The sequence below is a fragment of the Vigna angularis genome, chromosome 1 (genome assembly GCF_016808095.1).
Source record: "Vigna angularis cultivar LongXiaoDou No.4 chromosome 1, ASM1680809v1, whole genome shotgun sequence".
Lineage (NCBI taxonomy): Eukaryota > Viridiplantae > Streptophyta > Magnoliopsida > Fabales > Fabaceae > Vigna > Vigna angularis.
This window is the reverse complement of record NC_068970.1, coordinates 10,485,044-10,506,565: the sequence shown is the minus strand read 5'-3', so window position 1 is coordinate 10,506,565 and position 21,522 is coordinate 10,485,044. Positions and strand designations below refer to the sequence as shown.

At 27.8% G+C, this 21,522-nt stretch overlaps 3 protein-coding genes across 3 annotated transcripts; all 3 read right to left on the bottom strand.

The window, feature by feature from the left end:
- Positions 1-996: 996 nt before the first annotated feature.
- On the bottom strand, positions 997-2,216 carry LOC108341855 (blue copper protein). Its single transcript, XM_017579512.2, has 2 exons — positions 1,771-2,216; positions 997-1,664 (listed from the first exon to the last, which is right to left on the bottom strand). The coding sequence occupies exons 1-2, from the start codon at positions 2,066-2,068 to the stop codon at positions 1,291-1,293; spliced, it is 672 nt and encodes a 223-aa protein (XP_017435001.2). The 5' UTR covers positions 2,069-2,216; the 3' UTR covers positions 997-1,290.
- A 2,405-nt stretch (positions 2,217-4,621) lies between these two features.
- LOC108340372 (mavicyanin) lies at positions 4,622-5,500 on the bottom strand. The gene is made up of 2 exons (XM_017577714.2): positions 5,218-5,500; positions 4,622-5,136 (listed from the first exon to the last, which is right to left on the bottom strand). The coding sequence occupies exons 1-2, from the start codon at positions 5,396-5,398 to the stop codon at positions 4,799-4,801; spliced, it is 519 nt and encodes a 172-aa protein (XP_017433203.1). The 5' UTR covers positions 5,399-5,500; the 3' UTR covers positions 4,622-4,798.
- A 3,404-nt stretch (positions 5,501-8,904) lies between these two features.
- Positions 8,905-12,609, bottom strand: LOC108322547 (glucan endo-1,3-beta-glucosidase 14). Its single transcript, XM_017554680.2, has 3 exons — positions 12,147-12,609; positions 10,502-11,529; positions 8,905-9,243 (listed from the first exon to the last, which is right to left on the bottom strand). Exons 1-3 carry the CDS (start codon positions 12,199-12,201, stop codon positions 9,160-9,162), a joined length of 1,167 nt encoding a protein of 388 aa, XP_017410169.1. The 5' UTR covers positions 12,202-12,609; the 3' UTR covers positions 8,905-9,159.
- Between the last annotated feature and the right edge of the window lie 8,913 nt (positions 12,610-21,522).

Genomic DNA, 21,522 nt, shown 5'->3' with positions numbered 1-21,522 from the left:
GAAAATAATTTTTTTGTTTTTTTTTTAACTTTTATAGCTATCATGCATTTTGGAAACTACTTTTATCCTTATTGTGATTAATTTAAGGGAAAAAGCTGGTTTAACATCCTGCTTAAAAATACATTGAGACTCTTCTTTAATAATATATTATAATTTTAAATTAACAAATAATATAAATATAATTAAAATATTATTATTTTAGAGTATCAAATGTTTTTGTGGTGTGAAAATATAACTACTCTTAATTCAATCATATGATGTATCTTAATATTTTTATTACGTATTAATGTGTAATTTTTTTCAATGAAAACTAAAAACGTTCACATTATCTATCCTTGTTGTCACAATTTCTTGTGCGACTTATGCTTATCATTTTTTTCTTTTTTGTTATGACTTTTATGATTGGTATTTATTTGTTTTTATTGTTTTCATATTTTTTAATATTTTATCCGGTTCACTTATTCTATGCAGTTTACAAATATTTTATGTTTTAATATGTTTATAATAGATGTTTTCTATAATTATATTTTCTTTACACTCACTCATTTATTCATATTCAATCCACACAAAAAAATTAAATTTAAAAGCTAAGAAAAAAATATGAAAATTTTTAGAAAATTTCGTTGCTAGATTTTTTAAACTTTTTATATTGCTAAAATGAAGATTATTTTGGAAAGGAAAGTGTAAAGTTTATAAAATTATTGGCACCACTCAATCCTACCACAGCAAATTACATTAAAACATTTGTGCTGTCATTCTCTACACCTTATTTTTCTGTTTATAAGTTGTAAGAAACTCAAAGTCAAACTATCATCACAATCTACTACTTTATTTTATACTAGTTGACAAATCTAGCCATATACTTTTTGTACACGACACTTCCATTTTATACATTAAACCCAATTGTTAAAATGCAACCTCAACTCAAATTTCCAGTAAGACATTAAGACATTGGTGGAACAACATTTTACACATAAACAAAAGAAACTGAATCGGTAAAACAAAACCCACAATAGAAGATTTGTTTATTCAATCACAATCATCTCAATGGAGTCCAAGTAGCTGGAAATCAATTAAACAATATATATCACAAGCCAAAATTTCGGAAACCCAACAGGCTTAATGAAATCGATGTACATCCAATATCCTCTTTCTGAAACATTCTCTTCAATTTTATGAAGTTCATCTGAATCTTATTGAATCTGCATGTCACATACTTTAAAAGATTGAGATGAATGAATTTGGATGAAGAAAATTGTTTTAGAAAGAGAGAGTATAGTAACAAGTGTCCTAAAATTGAGACAGAAAATTGACTATAATGGTGATGATGAACAGAGAGAAGGTAGAAGCCAGAGGGGTGGCTGAGCCGTGTGGTGGAGGGGCTATATCAGTGGAATGAGTTTGGGGTGATGGGGCTCTTTTAGTGGAATCTGAACCAGATGCAGAAGGAGAAGGTGAAGAAGCTTCAACTGTAACGCTTACCTTTTGGCCACTGCTGCAATGGCCTGAAAAGGGGCAGGAAAAGTAGAATTCCCCTGGACCTGTGAGGATAACTCTAGCTGGCCCTGTATTAAAGCTTTTGATATTGTTGTCGACTCCACAGTTTTCATAGTTAGCATTCGAAAGTTCCACCACACTGTGGCTTCCAGACTCGAAGTTGAACACTGCAAACATGATCACGATCATGTTATCATATATATAGCTCAGTTTTTTCTCAGAGAATTATGAATTTTTTGGTTTTGACTTTCTTAAGGTATAGTAGATTCTTACCTAGAGTGTCATTTACTTTGAATGTAAAATTGGAAGCCCATTTGGAATAGAAAGAAGCACCTCCTGGAGGAAAGCTTGTCCAACCTGTGGTACCTCCCACCTCGTAATCTTCAGCTTCTGTGGTCTTTAGTAACATTACAGTTATTACTACAAGAATTGCCACATTCCTTGATCGACCCATCATCATATGTTGTTTGTTTTGTGTATGTTTTCTGTGCCTCAATCCCTGTTGATTATTGAATATATAGAAACTGGCTAACCCATGGAAGAGATCGAAGAAACGTTCTCGTAATTGCATTATCACACTTGGTCACCGTTTGACTGAATGTTTTTTTATATTTCTGTACCAAGTTGTTGGATCATAAATAACTATATATCTACGGAAATGGTCCAGCAACAACATGTCTCTAAATGACACTTGTGTTCTATCTTGTAAGTAATTCAGAAAACCATTTCATTGGAAAATTGTATTATTATTGTGTAATTAATCTGTAAGCTGATCATGGTCAGGGAGTATTAATTAATCTAATCACTCTGTTTAGCAACTAGGACGGAGCTATGGACTGGGTCTTATGTCAACTAAATATCACTCTCATCCAACTTTTGTTAAAACCTTAGTTTTTATTATGCAGCAAGTTTTATATTTATCTTACATATGTTTTTTCTCTTTTTCTTATCCTATTACCAATCAACTTCTGTTTTTTACAATTTTCTTTTTATCGCATGTGTGTTTCTCTCTCTCTCTCTCCCACATGCTGATAGTTAAAAAAAAAAGTCCAAAAGAATTGGAGGTTGTTATGACATGTAATAATATTTAAACTCAATTCATAAGTATCCATACGAATCACGTAAATCTATTTACAAATTTATAATTTTTAATATTTTAAATTTAACCCAATTAATTATATTAAATTGGAAACTGATTTGATATTTCAAAAAATAAAAAATTTAAATTATTGTTCATATAAGACATCAGTTTGTTAGGTCAATATTTTGTTCGTTTCTTCTAAGAGTTTATACTCAATAAAGTGTAGTTTGAATTAGTGTTGAGACACTGTGGAGTCAATTTTGAATGAGGTGTCTTTTGCTTAGTTTCAGTCTAACTTCATCAACTTGTTCTTGAGTGGAGTCTTGTTCATTATATATATATATATATATATATATATATATATATATATATATATATATATATTAAAAATGTGTCTTGTTATTCACATAACATATTCTCTTTTTAAAGACAGATATTGAAAGAAAAAAGAAATATTAAGCAAGCAATAAGGTATGATCTTATAATGGTTAGACACAGAGAGCATTTACAGGTGTTTATATTGTCACAAGATAAGAAATGTGAAAAAAATTATACAACAAATTAAGCATGGGGAAAAATACTACAAAAGTATAACCACTTTATCTCAAAATTAACAGTTTAATCTTAATTTTTTTAATTATTCGATAAAAAAAATTGAATAATTAAATCAGTTCAGGTAAAACTTAATTTGTATTTGTAAGATATAGTGTAGCCTATTTTAATGTCATATCTAAATTAAATAAATATGAATTTAATCTAATTTAAATTTAAACTAAATCCAAAAACTCTAAATCAGTTCAATTAAATAGATATGGATTCGAAATTCAATTTACTTTATTAAATTTGGTTTGAGGTTAAATTAAATTTTTAAAAACCCAATTTTGTTAAAGTCACTTTACATCGAGAGTACCTACAATATTGGATTGCTTCTCATCACTTTTATTAAAAACTAATTTGGTAAACTTATATATTCAAACTTATTTTTAGGAATATAGTTAACCAATCCAGGTCAGGTTGATCTAAGCTAAACCTTATTTAGATTGAAATAAAATTAAGTCAATTCAACACGATTTGTTTTTTTGTGATTCAATAATTTTGTAATTCAACTAAAACTAACACAAATCTGGTGAATTCAGTGGACTGATTCACTTAAAGAATTTTTTATATTTTCAATTTATTTAATATGTTTATTACAATATAAAGTGATTGTCTCAACTTTATTTTTTTAATGCAATACTACAAAATGTTCATATATTTTATCAAACATTATTACAAAAATAATAGTTAAAAATTGAAACATATCAACTTATATAATTTTACCACAAATAATTTAAACGTATAAATTTTCCAAACATTATTAGATATTATAATGTTTTAAAAAATCAAAATATCAATCTACATGATTAAAAATTATAGACAATTATAATTAAAAACTTATAAAAAAATAGTAAAAAAAATTAAGAAAAAGTCTGTGGTAATAAATTATAAGTCAATTCACCTGTAATCCAACTTGAACCTATTTAACACATGGATTACATTCACTAAACTATATTTAAAATATTAATTTTTTTTAAACTCAACTTAAGTCGACTTATAAATTGAAATTCATTTTCACATTCTATTTAGGAATAGTGTCTTGGAGGTTTAAAGGTGATATAGCTTCTGCTTTCGAAGGAGGAATGATTAAAAACCGTATATCTAGCAGGGATAAAACTAAACTACAGAATATGGGTTAATACTAATAAACATTGATAGTCTTGCAGGAAGTTTTGGCTTTCAAAATTTTAAGCCACTGAGATAAAACTGTATTTTACTCCTCATTTACAGGGCCAAAGGCTATACATATACATTCAGCAGCTTCTGGTAGGGCACATTGTGCAAAGATGATGATAGAAACACATTTTTTTTTTGTGCACTTCAAGAAATACCAAATTAGATGCATTTAATTGGTTGAATAATTTGTGGATAACAGAAAATGAAAAGAGATAGGGAAGGTAAAACGAATGGTTCTTACTCCTTAGCCTGTCGTGCAACAATCCACAATAATTCAACATTTTCTTTTATTCATCAACAATCCTCACACTACAACACAAATCCATTAATGTCCTTGTCAATGCAGCTGGAAAATGAAAAACATCAATTTATTACCACAGCACAAAACAAATACAAACAACCAGAAAGACAGACCACATACGTAAAAGTAACCGCTTTTACAAGATTTTAATAAGAATGAAACAAGAGATTTGTGGCAACTGCCATGACAAGGACAGGGACAGTGACAGCGAGGAGCGTGGGGGCACCCGAGTGTGGAGATGGGAGTGGAGCTTCCGATGGCGTGAGGGAAGAAGAGCCTCCTGCGGTGACATGAATGCTGAGCTTTTGGCCGAGGCTGCAATGACTCGGGAAGGCGCACACAAAGTAGAAGTCGCCGGTGCGGTTGAGCGTGATTTTGGCCGGCGACGTGTTGAACGATTCTGTTAACTCGGTGACGTTGCAACTTTCGTAGTGTTTCTGCGACAGGGTGGCAACGTTGTGAGCTCCCGTTCTGAAGTTGAAGACTGAAAGAGGAAGGAGGTAGATTTTTAAGGTGAAAGAAAAAAGAAGTTATAGTAATGCAATGTTTGAGAGATGATGTTGACCAAGAGTGTCGTTTACTCTGAAGGTGGTGCTTGCTGCGAAGGATGAATAGAGGGAAGGGTTATTTATAGGAATAATCCAAGCGGAATCACCACCCACTACATGCTCTGCTGCTTCTGTGATATATTGCAATGACATTAATTTGAGTGTGAGAAGAAGGAAGAGGATTTCCACGTTCGCCATGATCAAGCGAGTCTTGAAATGTGATAATGTTTCCTTGGGAACCCTCTCCTACCTTTTATACTGTTTCAGGGAACTTATGAACACACCTCCTCCCATGCACGGAGTTTTTTTTTTTTATTCAAGATAATACTCTTAAAGTGTTAGGACCAATAAATATCAACCACTGAATTCGTTTTGAATCTCACCTTAACTTTCTTGAAATTTTAATATATTTGTTTTAAAAAATCTTTTTCAACCTTTTAACAATTATAAGAGAAGATAATACACAAAATTTTATACTGATTCAATTTTAACAATCTAAATTCAAAAATTATAAAATTGCATAGACAATCTTATCCTCTAACAAGAACAATTCCTTATAATGCTACAACCAAACCTTCCCTTCCCTACATAAGTAAAAAGAGAAGATAACAAGTTTTGTAATGTGAACTATATATTATGTTTGATACAGTGATTTTTACATATTATTTTTAAAATGTTTTTTTTTCTGGATGAAAAGCAACATAATGTAGAATGCTTTTACTTTTGAAAATTATGTAATATTTTCTTCATCGTATATATAAAGTTCAAGCAAGCGTTTTGGTGGTAATTTTTAAAGAAAATATTAGAAACCAGTAAAATTTAAATAGATAAATAACAGAGAGGGAAGTGTTTTTATGAATTTAAACGTTCAGACATAATTTAGGATGGTTAGGCTTCAGTTTAGTTTATTAACAATTTAAAAAGTAGTGCTTATATTTTATTTTATGTTAAGTATATAAATTATAATTTTAATTATTTAATTATTTATTTTAAAGATTTTATAGAATTAATTCTTATTTTTTATCAAATAATTTCGTAAAGACAAGTAATAATGATAAATTTTAATCTATCAGAATTTCAAATAAAATAAGATTATTTTTGTTTCATAATCTCTTTTCTAGCATTTTATGAGTTTAGGTTGAAGTTTGGATTCTTACGAGTTGAGTGTGATAGAGATGATGTTTCATGAAAATTATCTTTTTAATTTTGATTTTTAATTGTATTAGGTGTTTCTTAGGTGTTTGGAACTCTTACAAGTATATTTGTTGTGTAGCTTGGAAACAAGTGTCCACTAGGTAAGAATAACTAATAATTTCATTTTATTTTACTTGATTTTGGATTTTGTGTGAAAATTTTCCTAAATTGATATGGATTAATTATGATGAGTGGATGCATATTTTAGCTTAGGTGAAAAATTCTTCTTCAAGAAAAAATGAAATTAGAAGATTTTTCTTAAAGTAAAGGTTTCTTACTCAAGTTAAAAATTTCAGTAAAAACTAAACTTTTTTTTCTATTGTCGAATTTCGTTTAATTGATGAGACTGTGTTACTAAATAGACTTTTATATGGTGAAATTGACATGTAAATCTGTGAATAGGTTTAAAAATGTTTTTAAACCTAATACCAAGAAAACCGGCCCACCAAGGACGATCACAGTGTCCAAAAGTGGTGAATCCACGAGTTCAAGAAGTCCCTTCCCTAATAACAAGAAAATCCGCACAAGATAAATCTAAAAATGTCAGATTTCTTATATTTTTGACGCATTAGGTAGTCAACAAATCATATTTCTGTATTTTCTAATTGACTCAATTTTATAAAAATAAAAATCTAATTGAAATAAAAAAAAGAAAATACGATACATAGAAATGTTCAAAATGATTAAACTTCTTTAAATTGATAACGTGAGATATGATTTCTTCTTTAACCACGGTAAGAATCATTGTATTGAATTAAATAAACAAATATATCATAAAATAAAAAATCCATAAAAGTTTCATATACATAATGAGTAGAAGCAACTAATAATTAATAAAAACAATTAAAATTATTAGAATAATCTATACTCTATAGCAGTGTAGAATTCTTTAAAATGTGTATGAATGATAATGTTTACGTGTAATATTTGATACGGATTGATATTATTATTTGTTATAATTATTTATATATTAATAAAACATTATTTTACCCTTTTGATCATCAATTTTACATCCCAACAAATATATTTGTAAATGGTAGGGTAAGAGTAAACTAGTAGGACTTTTACTATTATATATATATATATATATATATATATATATATATATATATATATATATATATTATATTATAAATTTAGAATATATTTACAATATATAAAAGAAATTTAGAATAAATTTTAAATTTTATAAATTTTTTTGTTTATAATATTTACATATTTAAGGATGTTATATAAACATTTTAAAATCAAATGAAATTATATTTATAAATTGTGAAGGTTTTAAGCAAATATCCATTTTCAATCTAACTGCATCACGATAATGGTTCATAAGAAACAAAGTCCAACTACAGTACCGTAGTTGTTTTTTAAGCATACTATTATTTAAATAAAATTTAACATCGGAAAAGAATAAATAAAGTAAAAGCAGAAAAGAAAAGAAAATAATGCTAAATATTACTGTTAAAGATAAGTATTCAAGTCCGATTGAATCCGAATTTCATACAAATCTTCCTTTTTCTGATTTATCTTTTCTTTTTCTCCATTTTTTTTTTCTGTCATATGATCAATCCCAATATCTACCTTAAAAGGTGTAAACTTTGTTTTTTTTTATATATTTTTTTTCCTAAACTTATTGAATTCCGGACTAACAAAATATCTTCTATTCTATTCAAAAACTCTATAATTTCTGGACTAAATGCTTTGACATCATTCTTTCATTGTCAAGTTGGATTTTGGAATTGAAATTTTGGATCAATCTTTCAAGATCAGGTTCCTCCCCATGTTTTCCCCTGCTGAAGAAGTTTTCTTTCATCAAAAGAATGAACAGTCCAATTTATGTTGTAATTTCTTTTTCTAATTTGATCTATTCACTAACTTTTCAAGCCACTTAACTGACCTATTTTAATACTTTTATTGCCAACAAGAAAAAATAGAAACAAATTGAATTTAGTAATTTAAAATTCAAAATAAATAAAATAAAAATATATTTAGTTAATTATTGCAAATTTGTTATAATAATAAACAGAATCAAGATGAAAAAATTGATAAATTTTGTTGATAGTAGCAATGACTAATTTAAAAAAAAAAATATTTAAGTCATTTTAGGATGTCTAACAACTATTTATCAACTTCAACTTAACAATTAAATATGATTTTGTAAATGTGTCACTTTTTTATTTCATCCACTATAAAATAGGTTGTTTTCACATATTTATAGACTTTATCATTTCTTTTTGTTATTAGTCGCTTAATTCCTGTAAATAAAACATTTTTTGTTTTAATCTGTATAAACATATCACTATTGATTTTAGCCTCTGTAACATCTTCAGTTGACATAATAATACTTTTGGCAACATGCATTATCGAGTTGACAATTTTATTGATGTGTCATGTAATTACGTAATTATTGCTGAAAATACCAAAATTTAGACCAATTTGCCTCTATTTTTAAATGCTTTGACAAACAGACAAAATACCAAAATTTACGTGTATTATATAAAATTAGAATCTGTGTCCAAAATTTAAAATATATTAGTAAAAAGTGAAAAATCTAGTTCTCATCAAAGGAAGGAAATGCTTTCTCAAGTGAAATAATTACAGATTTGCTGAATATGGGGGAACATCAGAATTTCTAGATATCGCTTTATGAAATATGACAATCAATGGTATAATTTTGATCTATGGTGAGGCATGAAATAGAGCAAAGTCAAACCCATTTCATTGGCAGGAACTGGTATGCTGAGCAGGTTGGTAACATAAGATCTCTAACTCCAGCAAATCAGCAATATCAAAGAAGATAAACAGAATACCATCGTGTAGGACCAGGACAAACCTTCATTACAAATACTCTGCCAAGTCAAATTAAAAGGAAACAGTAAACACCAAAAGAACACAATATGAAAGATTGCATAATCTAACTTCTTTATCAGCAAAATTAAATTCCCAACTGTTAGTGGAAGTACTGAATTGAGAATTCATTGATTACTGAATTGTATCCACATTCTACAAACACTTGGGAGTTGGAATATTGCTAAAGAAAACAGGGCGACTTCCAAACCAGCCAAAACCATTTCAAACTACAACAGGTTTGACTCATCTTTGCATAACCGGCAACCATCATGATGAAATAAAGACTTAAAATAGCTTGGATATTGATAAATCTTATTAAAACCGTGGAACATTGGTTTTGGTTCTGCCTATGATGCACACATGTGTATCGGATATGATGTGTATCCCATACAATAGTACATTTATTGTAAGAATATCATGATATAAACGTATTTGAAAATGTACAAAACTTTTTCAAACATAGTACAAGTGTAATTGTATAAATCCAAATTAAAATCACATTTCTTAGACATTATTAAAATAAAAGATCATAAAAATATTTGTATTTCAAAGGTTTGACAATGAAGTATTCTATAGTATTGGTATGAATACAGATATGGAAAACAGATTAAAGTGCCGGTGCCAGATGTTCTGCTACTAGTCTATAACTAGATAGTAGGGAAAGTAGTACCAATGAAAAAAAAAACACATTTTCACAATCTCTATTTTCTTATGAGTAATTGAAAATAGATAAATTCATATTGAATGGCACGATAAAACAAAGCCAATAATTAAATAAAATCAAAATGAAGTGCAATTTCTTGACATGGCCCGGCATCCTTTGTCAACTTGTGGGGCAAATTTCTCAATACTTTCTTTGTTACTTCTTTATATGGCATGCTTCAAATACACTTTTGAGAATTACATAACTTCCAAATCCATATAGTCCTATCATGCAGGTACCAAGATGCATCATCACTTTCCAATAAGTAAGTCTCTTATAAATGTTGTGGTGCAAAAGTTGACATTGCCTATGCTAGTGTATATTGAATGGCATTGCATCATCATCATCTAGTAGATTTGTTACATTTTGTTAAGACATAACTCTCTTCCAATAAACCAGCTCACTTGCCAAAACTACAAAATATATAATGAGAACAGACTGCAAATAAATAGGGGGAGATCCTGGTTTCATTTTATTTCTCTTCTTTGTTTGGCGTGAGAAAACTTCTAAATGGGCTTAAACAAACAAATAGCATCAAATGAAATTTAAAGTACCTTAAGAGACAAAAGAGACGAATGTCCAGCACTGAGTCCATGATAACCAATGTTATATGATATACTCCCATCAGCCTTGAACAGTCCATAGTTCCTCTCAGATAAATGCCCCCCCTTCTCATTCTCATTGAACAATGCAAAAATGTATGCCTTCACAATATTTTTAGGCCTGTGTGGGGTTCCTTTCCTCTTCGCAAGCCTTTTCCGCAGATTATAATTGTATGTCCTTGCATTAGTTACATTTGCTCCAGCTTCACTTTGATCTCCGTTTGAGGCCCAGCCAGTCTCAGTAACTATAACTTCCATTTTGTGAAATCCAGCATTCTCCAAAGCTGCATATGCTGCATCAATCTGAGCATCGAGCATGTTATCATAATGCAGACGATATGTGGGATCATAAATTCCCTCTGTAGGTTCAAAAAGTGCATAATTTATATCAATATGTTCAGGGTCACTTGCGTAGGCTAAGAAAGGGTAAGCGTTCAAACAGAAAGGAGAGCCAATCTGTTGGAAAAACTCCAATAGAGGCTTCATATACTGACTAACATTATCATTAAATTTACATGAGGAGGGAGGGTAGGAAGTCGCAAAAACTGCAAATGAGTTTGCAGTAGAAATCTGAACCAGTTTATCCAAATTAAGCTTCTTAGTGGCATTGTAAATATTTTTAACAGCACCCAAAAGAACTCCCCACAGCGAAAAGTCCTCCCCACCCAAAACCTCGTTGCCTACTGCAATTCCACGAATTCGTGTGTTAGGAAGAAATGTCTGTACATTTTCTTTTACCCAGCTCAAAGCATGGTCTGCACTCGAACTCATGTTTTGCAGCTGCCCGTTTGGAAGTCCCACTACAATTTCAAGCCCAGTTCCACTAAATGCTTGGAGAACACTGTGATCAGCATCATAGATTCTAACGTTCCTTATTTTTGCTGCTCTAAGAAGAGTAACAACGTCATCAGGTGAGGGAATATTATTTGCAATCCTCCCGTAATTTATACCATAGGTCCCGGTGAACGCTTGCACGTAACCTGGAAACCAAACAGGGAGGGTAGAGCTCCATTAACATGATGTTGGCAACATAAAAGAACATATCAGAACTTCTACAGTCCTAAAATTATTTGGCCATTCACGAACAAAATTGATACTCAGTATATGCACATGAAAGACCAAAAAGTAGAAACTCTAGAAACCCCAATTAGAAAGCCCATCTATAATCAGAACCACGAATTGACACAATTGGAACAATCATGATATGTCCAAGGAACAGTGGTCCCATGTGAAACCATGAAGGAAAGACACTGATCAATGCAATCATAATGATAACTTGAAAAGAAAGCAATATGTACATATTAAAAATAGAAAATTAAAATTAAAATCTCACCCAAAAAGGGTAGGGGGAGGGAGAGCATGAAAGAAAAAAAAACTCCATAACATCAGAATAAAAAGAAAGCAATCAGGACAAGAACACAAAAAAAAAACGAAATACAATCAAAAACAATAACAGTACCAAGAACTTGATTCAATATAAGATGCTGAGAGCACCGACCCACAATCATGCAAAATCATAAAGATCAATTAAAGTCCATAAAAGTAAGTAAATCAATCAGAGATTAAAAAAGACTAGACAAAGAAAGCATCAAAGTACCTGTTTGTGTGAAGAAGAGTATAAAGAAGGGGCAGAAGAAGCGAAAGATTGTCATGGAGTGGGAAAGAAATGAGAGATGTGGGGTTTATCTGGCGATAAATTTGGGAATTGAGAGAAAAACGCGCTGTTGGGGTTGCACGCAGTGCTTCTTCCTCCTGAGACATGCCATAAGACGAAAGAAAGGCTTTTTAGTTATGCCGCCTTGATATCATCACTTGTTCTCTGTAAAATCCCAAAGGGTATGGGAAGGAAGAAGATGAAGGTAGGAATGGATTGTGGAAGTTGAAGAGAGGTGAAAAGAAAAGGGAAGAAAGTGAGAGCGATGATGGGTTTTTATAATTGAGTTGAAGTGAGTGAGTAAACAAAGGCAAAGCAAAGGCAGAAGAAGGGAAGAACACAGTGAGGTGTGGGTTTGTACTAAACCTCGTCTTCATTGGTCAATGCATTGCACTTGTTCCTCATAATGCTATTTTTGTTTTGTGGTCTGCGTTAAGGTATTGTTTTCTTCTTCTTCTCCACGCGCTTTTTTCATCACTGCTTAACACACGTCTAAACCAGATACTTTACACTCAGCAACTCACATCTTAATTATTTTTATATTATTATTTTAATCTCATCCTTAACTGCTTTATAACTGTTGAAGTATACTGATTAAAAAAGTTACCACCCAAGTTTAAAATAATCAAACAGAAGAATAATTTACCTTTCCTATTTTTTTTATAAGTAACAGAAGATAAAGTTTAAATTTACTATTTTGTTTGAATAAGTATGTTTTAAAGAATTAAAAAATCCTTCTTTCAAAACATGATTATGATTTAATACATAAAAAAATTAATTGTAAGTTTTTTTTTCTATTTTTATTTTTAAAATTACAAACTCATGATTTTGTACACAGTTTTAACCTTTTTAAAAAAAATATTATGAAGTTTGTGATTTGGGGACACAACGTTACAGTCACTAAAGTCTCGTTATGAAATTAAACATCTTTAAAAGATTTTACTATTAAAAAATTGAAATAGAATATCTAAGCACAACTTACAAATTTTAATAAAAAAATATATAAAAAGGAAATTTGTGTTTTAAATTAATCTTTTAATATAAAGTCCTAATTTTTTTATAACGCTGTTTACTTGTTCATCCATTATTACCGAAACAGTAATAAATTTAAAATTTCTCTATTTTTATATAGTTTTAAATTACCCATTCATTTAACCATCGGTTTACCAAATAGATGCGTCTTTGATTTGTTTTCGATAAGTGTGATGGTGATGCGACATAGAAAAAACATGTTCTCAAAACTTTTGTTGCTAAATATTAGTATCAATTAACTTAATTTAAGAAAAAATATAAGATGTTATTTTAATTAGTGCTTAAATATGGTAAGAAATAACATTTTTTTAAATGACTCATGTCTAATAATATTTTTATATCAAACAAAATATTTTATAATTTTAAATATTAAATTAATTCAGAAACAAATTTAGGAATAAATGGATCCAACATTCTTAGGTTTTAACGTACCTTTCAAATTTATACCATATACGACTTTGAGTATGAAAGAAATGTTCTCTTGGAATAATGTGGACACGTTGACAACATAGAATGAAAAAGTATCGATTTTACAAAAAGAGAAAAGAACAAAATATCTTTCAGCGTTTGAAACGATAAGGGACGAAAACTTTGCCCATTTATTGGAATATATACGAGTTTGGTAAAATGGTTATGTAATTTGATTCGGAAATAGTTTTATCTATATAAAAGTAAGTAGTTCTTTTCAGTAAATAGAACTTATCAGTAATTATATTCACTATTCAATTATGATTTAATAGATAATTATATTTTAAATGTGGCACGTGATATCATAGTATTATATTTTTCATTTATAAAATTAAAAAAAAAAGTTTATCATTTATTAAAGAAACTTATATTACTACGACTTTTAATGTATTTTTATTATTTACAAAATATTTAATGGTAGATATATGTATACGAATATATGTAAAAATACATAATTTTTTTTAATAATATTGATATACATATAAATTACTTATATTTTTAAATATATTATATAATTTTAATTTATATAAATATGATGTTAAAAATTAGATCTGACTCTTCTACGGGAATGTTTCACTTTAAATAAAAGAAAATAGTGGTTGATTAATTTATATTATGTTGTTATACCTGATAAATTATGAATGTATTGAGATATTAAGTACTATTTGTTTAATAAGAAATGATGAATATTTATAGATATGTTGCCAAGATTTTTTTTACCAATTAAAAAATATTTGTCAAAAACCAACTGATCGGTCATGTAGAAATATTTGTTAAAAATGTATTGTTTTTCAAAAAAATAAAACCCCGAAAAAAATATTAAATTTTGGTGATCAAATTTTTTTATTTGAGTATAGTTTTTATTTTCGTTAAATTTTTTGAACTTTTGTTTCTTGTTCTTCTCTTGTAAACATGTATGTAGTTTTTTTATTACACTCTTTAAATTAAATTCTTACACTTCTTTAATCAAACTCTTATGATTCAACCATTGAAATTTTGAATGCCATCTAAAATATTGATATTTGTACTTGACTATATATTATAATTTACTTTATAAAAGTGAAATTTGAATACTATCTTCATAAATATATTTGTAATTTGCAAACTTGGATCAGGAGTTGGTGCAAACTTGGTTGAAGTCAGTTGGATAAGTGGAATTTTGTGCTGAGGGTAGAAATGTCATTCTCGATTATTTATATTTTTTTGTTTTTTAACAATCTCATATGGAAAGTACTGTGCATGGGTTTCACTCATCCAATCTATATATTCTCCAATATCCATTTTACCACCCCCATGTGATTTTTTTTTTTTTATTTCACATCTTCCTTAAACCAATCCAACACACAGCTTTCTCCTAAAATTATTTATGAGTGGATAGACTTATGAATGAAATTTGTACACTTTTGTAATGTATTTCATTCATCCAAAAATCACTATATTTTTATATGTTTCTTAGATAACAATACTTTCTAATATATAAGATGATTTTCTAACCTAATTCTTATGTTTAAGTAAATTCAAACATAGCAAATGATTGACTCTAACTTTTATTAAATTTATGTAATATAAAAACATGAATTAGTTGCAATAAGTTTTGAGTAGGTATAAGTTTAAGGAGAAGATTTAACAATTAACACTTTCTTTTTGTCATACTTTATTTAGGTATTTAAAATTTATTTTCCTACTCTTATTTATGTAAACCTGTAAAGGGTTATATAATTTTAATTTATTAATTTCAAATAAATTAACTTCAATTTTTTATAGTGTTGTATTTTGATGTGTGAGACCTATCTAAAATCAAAATTTTAGATTGATGTAGTTAGTTTATTATTTCTACTTATGATTGTGTCAACATGATTTAGTTATTTGAGAATTGTTCGAGAAACATAACAACCGTCACACCTAATAAAGGATAGAAGTGATAGTATCAAATCTTATAAACATAGCTATATAGTTATTTAATGAGAAAAAAAAAGTATTAAATTTATAGATATAAGAGTAAAATCAAAGACAACATCTTATACAAGTTTAACGAATAAAAAAAATTAATTTTATTTTTTTAATAGAGATTAATCATAAGACTTAAATGTATAGGAGAGGTTAATTATAAGCAGTTTTGTGGGTTAGATAATGGGTAATTGCATGTGATATATTGATTGCTTTGATATAACTAATTAAGAAAGATAATTTGTTTGCTTAAATAAATAAGTGAGTACAACTTTCTATAAACACATATCAATGAATACACTAATATTGGATATTTTAGATACAGAGAATCTTACCAAGTTTATTGTGTTGTGTTCCATCACATCAAAGGCATGAATGGTGTTGATGCAAGAATAAATGACAGTAACATATGTTTTAAGAAGATGAATTCAATTTTTAAAGAACCATGATGACATCAGTAGAACATTATAATTCTTCAATGCTCACAAAAGTATGAATCACATAGATGAGAACTTCTAAAAACATTATTCAATATAACTCATCATTTGTTGTTATACAAAATTCATGAAAATATCTTTATAGTGACTTAATATAAAATACACTAAATAATTATAATAGATAAGAAAAACATGATTAGCTCTTAAATGGATAGGAAACTAAGAGAGAAAAATAAGGTGACTTGGTATATGAAAGAGTAAGTAAAAATTGATTAGTTTGAGTAGACAAAGGGTTCAAATGTGTGCTTTCATGGGGTGATCAAGGAAAAGCAAATTCTATACCCTAATTTGAAACGTATACTATGGAGTTAATAAGTACAAATTATGCTAAAGACTTTGATGTGGGAGCATATGCAATGTTAAGGTTGAGAGGCTAGATTTGTATATCAAGTGACAAAAAGTGGAACATCAAATATTAGATTTATTTGTTCCAAATATTGGAGTTACTTAAGTAGGATGGAATAAAGTTGTTCGGAACTTGTTACTCAATTATCATAATTTCTGAGTAACTGTAGACATACTAATAAAAATATGTCCACTTTTGTTAGTGACATGAGAATAAGTTGACCTAATTATATATAAAGGAGATTATAAGATTGCATGATTTACTTAATATTGTGTTTGAATAGGATTATAAGTTCACGTACTAGTAGACCTTACAAGAAGTATTGAGGATCTGTATAACTTTTTAGACTTTATCGTGATAATAAAAATTCCATGATGATATTATCCGCAATCCAGAACACGATAGAATATAACATGCTGAATTGGATAAATACTTTATTGGATAAATATTAGAAGAAAAATAGAAAAACTATTCATGATTAATTAGTTTAAATGAACAATTAATTTATATTCTAATAAATGTCTCAAAGTATTATCAAATGTCTTTAAGTTGGACACGAGTTTATGTAAATTTTAAGAAATTTGAGGTTTTCTCTTCTTATTGTTTAATTTTTTTTAATTATTTTTAAAATGAGATCAAATTTAATTTTATATAAATATTATATTGATATTTTTATTAAATAATTTTAATCTAGAGTTAGAATTGGTTTAAAATTAAAATAAATATTTTAAAAATGAGAAATAACACCATTGTTCCCACTTTTTAACCTTTTAAAATTTCAAAAATCCATGTAATTTTAAACCAAAATTATATTAATAAAAAAATTTGAATTTTAATAAAACTATTTGTATAATATTTATATAAAAATTAAATTTTATTTTAATTTAAAAAAACAAAATTATTTTATTTTAAAATAAATTGAAACTAAATTTAAAAAAATAACAAATATAAAACTGATCATAATATATGACATAATGTTTACTTGATCTATGAACATTGTTTTTAATTTTAAAAAAACGAATTAATATGTAACAACAAACACTATCCATTATCTATTAACTATTTAGACAATATTGATAAAAAAATCAAATTTAATAAAATTAACAAAAATTCAAACCAAATTAAAAAAAATAATATTAAAACTATAGTAAATAAATTCAACCCGAATTAGTATTTAACAAAGAATATTTAAAATAAGATGAATGTTGTATTTTATTAGTATATGATTCAAGACATCTAGTAACAAGATTGTAAACTTATTCTACGCTGCCTCAAAGGTTTGCTTAATAAGATTGAGTGAATAATAAATTCTTAAATTTTAAATAAATAAATTTAACCAAACATAATCCTATTATAAAATATATAAATAATAAAATTATTATTTATTTAATAGTTTAGGATAGTAAATAAAGTCTCATAATTGATCATATGAACGTTGTTATAGGAATATTATAAGGAAATATTTTATATTAGCTAAGATTTTTCATTTTTTATCTCATATTATTCATATTTATATTTTAGTTACTATTCCTAACTTAAAGTAATAATAAAATATTAGTTTTGAGGCTTGTTTAGTTAAATTTTTTAAAAAAGTAATATTTTATTTAATTACTTAATATGTATCTAAATCAATCATATAAAATTATATTAGATTAAATTAGAAAATATAAAATAAAAACAACTCCAATTCAATCTAAATATTAGATAAAAATAATAATAATAATACTTTTCACAACATCTTTTTATAATATTTTAACATTATTTACGTGTTATTATATGATTGATTAAAATTATTTTACAATTAATAATAATCATAAATATCATTATAAATTAATCTAAAATAACATATAAATAATATTAAAATATTATAAAAAAATATTGATAAAGTATCGAAAAAATTGCCCTCATACTTCCTATCAATGTTAACCCTCAATACAATCTTTAATTATTATAATTTTTAATATATATTTTTTCTCTCACTTGCGTATAAAAAAAAGTTTATTTATTTATTTGAGCGCGTGTTAACTCAAGAAGAGAGCCCGAGTGAAAGCTTATTATAAGGTGTGCACTGGTGACGGTGTGATAGTGATGGAAACGCGTAATAGCCTATTATTAGCTTGGCTACTGTCACTCGCTCCTCCACACTCTGTGGGTAACTTGGTAAACTCCATGTCTGTCAGAAACAAAATCACGTGACAATCCAATTGTGAATCAATGATCTCATTCCTCTCCACCACCAACAACGTTAAGAAAAGTAAACACTATGATGCCACATACTCAATCCATCTTCATCAGTTTTTTTTTAAGTCATAGCTTTATTATATTATCCTTGAAAGAAAATTTTTAAAAACTTTTACTATTATTATTGTAATTTTCTTATGAAAGAAAAATATTTTCTTTAGTCAACGGAAAATAAAAAGATGATGGAATTTCTTTCATGTTGTTTAATAAAAGTTTGTGACAGTAAAATATAATTATTTAGAACTATTTGTATATTGCTATATTATTGTTTCCAGACTAAGACATCCCAACTCCTGAAATAGTCACATCACATAAAAAAAAGTACTTCTTTGATACTATTCTTGTGTGATTTCGTTGGAAATAAGAATTATTTATGATATTGAACATTTAATAAAAAATATTTTTTGATAATTTAAAATATTAATATTTTTATTTTAATTATTAATATGTAATATTATATTATTAGAGTGGACTATTAAGTGAGTGTTTTTTTTTTTCTAAAAATGTTAAACTGTTATCTTCCTTTATTTTAATGAGCAAAGAGATTGTTTCAATAATTAAAATTGGTAATCACAAAATTTAAGGCCTATGCAACAAGTAAAAGAATTTGTTTCATTGTTAGAAAATATTTTTTATTTCATTAAAAAAATTCTTTTTAATTCCGGGGATTCTGAATCCACACGTAAGGCTGTCTAAAACTTTTTTTCAAAATCTCTTAAAAGAATTATGCAGTATTAATTAGTATTAGTATTTGTAAAGTGTGTTTGGGGATTTCATGAGGTAAGAAAGTAAATCTATAAACACGAAATAAGAAATTAGAAGATTAATTAAAATCAAACTACCAGCCAATTTTACCAAAATTTGAACCACAACTATATCTTTGTATTCGGCATGTTGATTCCATAAGCTCAAATGGGATTAAAGAAAATTTAAGTAGTTCGGTTCGAAGTTACAAGCATAATTTAATTTCAGAGGAATTTTTCAGGAACCCTTGAATTTGATATAGTCTAATTGGGTTGAGCTCAAAGAACTTAAGTTAAAAAATTTGAAGATATTATTATTTAGTTAATTTTATGAAAGGGGTCATGAAGATCAAACTTTGGCCTTTGATAAATAAATTGTCAATAACTTAGCCCGTCAGTCAACTTGGGAGAAAGGAAGGTACATATATAGCTACATGACTCAGTGCTCACTTTTCATGTGATAATAATAATAATTAAAATAATAATAATAATAATAACTCACCTTATTTGTGTTCATCAACTTTTTAGAGCATAACCAGTCACTCTAAGAACCAAAATGTTGTGACTGGCTAAAATCATTTTTGGCATTTTTTTTCTAAGTTCCTGGAGACAACTATTAAAAGAGAAAAGAAAAGAAAAAGATAACAAAATTAACACCATACTCGTTGATAGCTTCTTTATTGATTATTACGTCTTCTTTCTTGACTGGAGTCAAATTGTACACATAAAACAGCAACTCATGCTAAGAAATCAGTGAAGGTGGTACTTTTTCCAATGGACTATACTCGCAAATAGATTACACGTCAGGAGAGAGCTAGCCTAACTCCTGTAACTTAAAACATAAGCATCTAATCACTCAACACAATGTTACAAATTTAACATGTGTTGTAAATTTATGTTAGATAAAAATAATATATAATAGAAAATTTTATAAAGTTTTTTTTTTAATTTTTGAATTGAAAGTATAAACTTACGATTAATTGGTATCTATTTTTTTTTAGTATTTTTCTTTTTCTAAAAAAAAAAACTTACAGTATCATTCTACAATTGATAATTTACCGTGCTTGAGAGAGATATTATAATGTTGAGAGACTTGCACTTAAAAAAAATACTAAGAATTCAAAATGAGTTAAGAAAACATTATATAAAAATAAACAAAATGATCAATATATAAATAAAAAAAAATCATAAACCCATTATTTAAGGATTTGAAAGTGCTACGTTAATTGTTTTACACGAGCTTATTCACGAATTGACGTCTAATGGTGTAAATTTGTTCTTAGCTATTTTAGCTTTTCTGGAAAGTCAAGACTTACTTAAAAGCCTTAAATTTCAATCCAATGTGTGATCCTACCTGTACCTACTTCTTTTCTACATACATTTTAGCACTTTAAGTTAAAGCTAAAAAGAACGTGATGCATATATATTGGCATGCACACTATAATCACAAATGATCAAGAGAAAAGATGAAGAAAAAATGAAGAGCATTAAGAAGGTGGAGTGACTTAAAAATATTAGAATTTGAGGAATGATGAGCATAAAAGAAGTAGAGAAAGAGCTTTAACAGCGTGCTACACTGTTATGCCTTCCCTTTCACTTAATCAGTAAGGACAGTGTGAAAGGACTGTGAAAAAGTGGTGTGATGAAGATAACATTCACAATGACTTCCTTTAGAGCTGTCTAGGAACTCCTTTGTTTCGTTTAATAACGCAAAAATGCAACGAAAGTAGCTTTTAGGCTCAACGACTGTTCTCAGACCACGTAAGAGAGAATCTGCTTTTTACGTGTTCTCTCAATATTGTTGATTTCAAAAGGTGCTGACGCTGTTGGTGCTTTATCTTCAGAGCATGAAGATCACTGTAAAAAATATTCAAAAACTAAATTACCGTGAATCAACGTCTCTTGTGGAAGTTACTAACTACAATAGATGCTTGAGAACGACCAGCATGGATAAACGACTTTCTAGAACGTTGCCCCAGTTAAGAGCTAGTTCTTGTACGGTTCATTACTGTTTATACTTGATTTTGATGAAGCTTTAAGTTAAA

Coding starts and splice junctions, on each gene's coding strand:
- LOC108341855 (XM_017579512.2), bottom strand. CDS start 2,068: ATGCAATTACGAGAACGTTTCTTCGATCTCTTCCATGGGTTAGCCAGT. Junction 1,665..1,770: donor CAAAGTAAATGACACTCTAG/GTAAGAATCTAC, acceptor TCATGTTTGCAG/TGTTCAACTTCGAGTCTGGA.
- LOC108322547 (XM_017554680.2), bottom strand. CDS start 12,201: ATGACAATCTTTCGCTTCTTCTGCCCCTTCTTTATACTCTTCTTCACA. Junction 11,530..12,146: donor ACTCTTCTTCACACAAACAG/GTACTTTGATGC, acceptor TTTGGTTTCCAG/GTTACGTGCAAGCGTTCACC. Junction 9,244..10,501: donor CGTCTCTTTTGTCTCTTAAG/GTACTTTAAATT, acceptor TTGACTTGGCAG/AGTATTTGTAATGAAGGTTT.
- LOC108340372 (XM_017577714.2), bottom strand. CDS start 5,398: ATGGCGAACGTGGAAATCCTCTTCCTTCTTCTCACACTCAAATTAATG. Junction 5,137..5,217: donor CAGAGTAAACGACACTCTTG/GTCAACATCATC, acceptor TTCCTCTTTCAG/TCTTCAACTTCAGAACGGGA.